The sequence below is a fragment of the Austrofundulus limnaeus genome, unplaced genomic scaffold, assembly GCF_001266775.1.
Source record: "Austrofundulus limnaeus strain Quisiro unplaced genomic scaffold, Austrofundulus_limnaeus-1.0 Scaffold2675, whole genome shotgun sequence".
In the NCBI taxonomy this organism is placed as follows: domain Eukaryota; kingdom Metazoa; phylum Chordata; class Actinopteri; order Cyprinodontiformes; family Rivulidae; genus Austrofundulus; species Austrofundulus limnaeus.
In genome coordinates, this window is record NW_013955077.1 from 1 (window position 1) to 4,554 (window position 4,554).

At 39.7% G+C, this 4,554-nt stretch overlaps 1 protein-coding gene across 1 annotated transcript; it reads right to left on the reverse strand.

The window, feature by feature from the left end:
• Positions 1-366: 366 nt before the first annotated feature.
• On the reverse strand, positions 367-3,944 carry LOC106511319 (peroxiredoxin-6; the record flags this gene model as incomplete). The annotated part of the gene is given in 2 exon segments (XM_014000071.1): positions 367-654; positions 3,798-3,944. Coding segments are annotated over 2 exon segments (273 nt in total), but the record flags the coding sequence as incomplete, so codon positions are not given.
• Positions 3,945-4,554: the final 610 nt, after the last annotated feature.

A 4,554-nucleotide genomic window follows, 5' to 3' on the forward strand; every position in this document is an offset into this window, starting at 1 on the left:
AATTATTAATTTATTGTAAAAACATGACAGATAATGTGTGAAACAGATCCAGTTCAGCTGCTGTTTATCTGTTAGTTTCTATGTTTGCTGTGAGCTGKTGTCCYGTTTGGTGTTTCTGCTCCTCCATGATGTCAGAGGTAACAGTGGCCGGTGTGGGCGGGGCTCAGTCTGGTGATCTTTATTTTTAAGTCTTTGGATAATCTATGCATGTAGCACCACCTACTGATGGAAAGGCAGTACTGCAATAAAAGCAGAAAGTTTCTATTCTACTGTTCTAGGAGGACCTCCAGTGGTGTTTGTTGGGAACTKGTTATAAAATCTTTATACTTTCCATAACATTAAAACACTATAAAAAGTTCAAGGCAGTGAATGTGAAAGTTGTTTATTTCAGGTGAAAACTGCGTTCTACAGTGACTACATGTTGATTCTTTGGGATAACAGGACAATGTTTTTTTTTTGCTGGTTAGGTTTACAAACAGCATTTTAAAAAGGTAAAGGCAAACTGAACAGCAGATGTATTCTTGGTTTTCAGATCTGAGTGTAGCGCAGGTAGTTTTTCCCAGAAGGCACTTCTTTAGTCGTCACCCCATTGGGGAAGAGAGCGGCGGCCTCAGAGTCAGAGAGCGAGGGAACCACCATGACCTTATCACCAGGCTGAGAGGAGGAGAAGAAAACAGAGTGTAGTTACATCACGTGATCAGACGCAGGTTCTGTGATGATGTGAACACAGCAGGAGGGTCTTATGACCCAAACATTTCATCATGTGACGTTTGGAACATTTTAAACCCTCAAGAGCTGCACAAGATGTCCACAGCTTTATGTCCAACTGGACATCGGGAAAAGACAAGCCCTTATAGTTTAAAACAAAACAAACAAAAAAGTTGGGGGCGGGGGCTAAGTGTGTTATTAATACTTCAAGAATGAGGAGAGGGGAGGGGTTAGGTCGGGTTGAATCCTTGAAAAAGATCAGAAGTTAATCATTTCCAAGTTGAGCCGAGGCCCACGTGCAGTAAAGTTTTCTAACAGACAAACAGGAACCACTTCTACGGAGCCCACCAGGGGACACGGGCGAGTTTTTTTCTTTTGCGTTCCCTCGCAAAATTAGTTTATCACTGTTGTTCCTGCCTGTTTATTAACAAACTCACATGTTCACCATTAGTGAGTTAGCCTGCTGCTTTAATTCAGCTTCAGAATGAACATATCACACAGACACACATGGAAGTGTGTCATATGATGATATTTTAACACAGTGCAGCCACACAACATCAATGTCAATTTCACGAACTTGTGGCGACACATCCTGTTTTGGTAACCGGATATTTCAAAATAAAAGTCTGATTCAATTCAGATCATATACAAAAACGTTTGCGTGGGAACACAAGACAATTTTACAAGGTAACGCAAAGGTATTGCAAGGTAACGCAAAGGTATTGCAAGGGAATGTAAAAGAAAAAAAATCCCCCCGTGTCCCCTCGCGGGCTCCGTGCACTTCAACTCCTCGGATGAGGAGGTCCGTTTGGAGGTCCAAATCCTTGTTGGTAATAAAGTGGAACAGGAATATATCCATYATCAGCTCCAGTGTTCACTTTTACATTTAGCTTCCACTCATGAGCACACACACTTCCTGCAGTAACAAATCAAATGTTTGTTTTCACTGTCGTTCCACTCAGTTCACCTTTGTCTTTGTTAAAGATTTACTCATTTGTTGGTCCAACATACCTGCTGTCCACTGCCACGCATGTACAGAAGAGATTTAACAGACCACTCAGCCTAAATAATCTAGACCTGCGCCTAACGATTATTTTAATAACCAACCATCTCACCTCACCTGCTCACACCTGAGACCGTCTCCCTGTGACCCAGTGTCACAAGTTCCCACTGCTAATGAATATAAAGACTCCTGAAACTGAAGATTAAAATCTTAAATCCCATGCCTGTCTGGTGCAATACATTCCTTCAAGGAATGAATGAATAATTTTGGGTGTTATTGATGAAAAGCTGACATGGGAATCCCACTTAAATCAGTTAAGAACAAAAATAGCCAAATCCATTGCAGTATTGTATAAAGTAAGGGCCTTCCTTAATGACAAAGCTTTGTTTATGTTGTATTTTTTCCACATTTGATTTACTGCGTTGAGGTCTGGGGGAAAGCATGTAAAACAATTACAAATCCCTTTTTTTTTTACAGAAAAGAGCCGTAAGAATTATCACCAGAAAACATTACAGTCATCCATCAAATATATTATTGTCGGTTGAAATTATTGAAATTTTATGAGTTGGTTGATCATAATACTTTGCAGGTTATGTATAAAGCTCATAAAAATATATTACCTCTAAATATTCAATTAAATTTTGTTAAGAGAGTAAATAATTATAACCTTAAGGGTCAGAGCCGGCTTTAGGCATAGGCGAACTGGGCGGTCGCCTAGAGCGCCATCTGCTGGAGGGGGCACTGAACTGCAGCAGAAAAAATGTAATTATTTGTATCCACTGGTTTTAAATCCGCTCTGCGCCCCTTTCAATTAGCTTTGTTTAAAAAAAATAATAATAATGAAGTATTACAGGAAAAATAAACTACTCTACCCATAAAACAACCCCCCCAATGGTACTAAAGTTAGACAATAGACAGTAGAATGAAATGTTTAAAGCAATCTTTCTCGTTTCCAGTTAAAGGAACCAGCAGACCGTTACACATCCTGAGGACACTGCATCACCTGTAGCACACCCAGATTTATTAATTTATTATTATTATAATTTATTAATCTATCAAAGCAGCCCATTGATCCTGCTGACATCCATTCTGACACAGTGAGTTTGTCAGCAGAGGACCTAATGACTAATCAGACTTATATTTTCCAAAAAGAGAGGACCTTCTAAATCTTTGCACAAATTGTGAAAGGGGTCTTTTCTTTACCCTTGTTTTTCGATTTAATTATATTAACTTTATTTATTCATTTAATTTGTTGTGTGATGTCTGTTTGTGTTTAAAGCAAATAAATCTAAGTTTACCATCCTACCTTACATTGTCAAACTTGTTTTTAGGGGTTCAAATTGGGGTGGGTTGGACAAAGTTTGGGGGGGGGGGTGCACTACAACTCGCCTAGGGCACCAAAATGTTTAGAGCCGGCACTGTTAAGGGCACAGAGATGTTTGTAAAGCCCAAAATTCAAACAAATTTGAAGGAAAGATGTACTTCAGTCTCAAGGAATAAGATTGCGGAACAACCTGGAAAGTGATTATAAAAACACTGGCTCAATAATTTTATTTAAGAGAATGATGAAGGTTAGATTGTTGAGATGTGAATTTGTATAGTGTGCTTTTATAAGAACCGTTGTTCGGGAACGAGTTGAAGTTTTTGTTATGTCTTGTTGTTTGAAGACTATTGTTTCAATTTATTTATTTTTAAAAAGGGGGCAGATATCAAGAATTTTTCTCTTCTTTCTGCTTCCTTTCATTTTATTTGTGTTTTATTATTTGTTGTATGTATGGCATTTGTTTTGTTTTTAAATGAAATGAATAAATTTGTTTAAAAAAAGTAAAGTCTGAGTGTCCTAAAAAGTGCTTTCTAAGACTGATGCATCATCATTATTATCATTATTATCGTTATTATTATTATTATTATAAATAAGAAGAAAAACCATTTCATGGTCTGCACATCAAATGATTTCACAATCCTCATGATTACAGAGGGAGGACCGTTTGTCCTCCGTCCTAACGTCTCCTCTTCAGGACAAAGTCTTGTTYCAGTGTTCGCCCATGTGGTTTTAAACAGAAACAGCTCTTGTTTCAGTCTGTACCTTCCAGTCGACAGGTGTGGCCACCTTCTTCTGTGCCGTCAGCTGCAGAGAGTCGATGACTCTGAGGATCTCACTGAAGTTCCTTCCTGTGGTGGCAGGGTAGAGGATGGACAGCTTCAGCCTCTTGTCTGGACCCACCACAAACACCTGAAGGGGATCAAGTGGAGGCAAAAGAAGAGATGGTTAAAAATTCTAATGACTTTATCTGCCAGTCAAATCAATGTAAGTCCATACTAAAGTAAATTTTATTTATATAAAACATACTTCATTCACATTGCAGGCAAAAGTGACCAATACCAGATTGTTTCCTGAGAGTCTGAATGTGACAAATGAGATCTTTTTCAAATCTGACTCAGGCCTGTGTGACACTAAATCAGACACACTGATGTTTTACAGGGTAACTGCAGTCTGCAGCTTAAATCTTATAACTCCACACGTCTTCAGCTACAGAACAGAAGTCCACTCCTTCTAACTTTCCATGTCCTGGATGACTGAGAATCCACAGACACATACTGTATGATAGTAACGTTGGTGGACCACATCGATGCAGGCTGGGTACAGGTTGAGTACAGTTTGGGTACAGGCTGGGTACGGGTTGGGTACGGGCTGGGTACGGGCTGGGTACAGGCTGGGTACAGACTGGGTACAGGCTGGGTACATGCTGGGTACAGGCTAGGTACATGCTGGGTACAGGCTAGGTACATGCTGGGTACAGGCTAGGTACATGCTGGGTACAGGCTAGGTACATGCTGGGTAC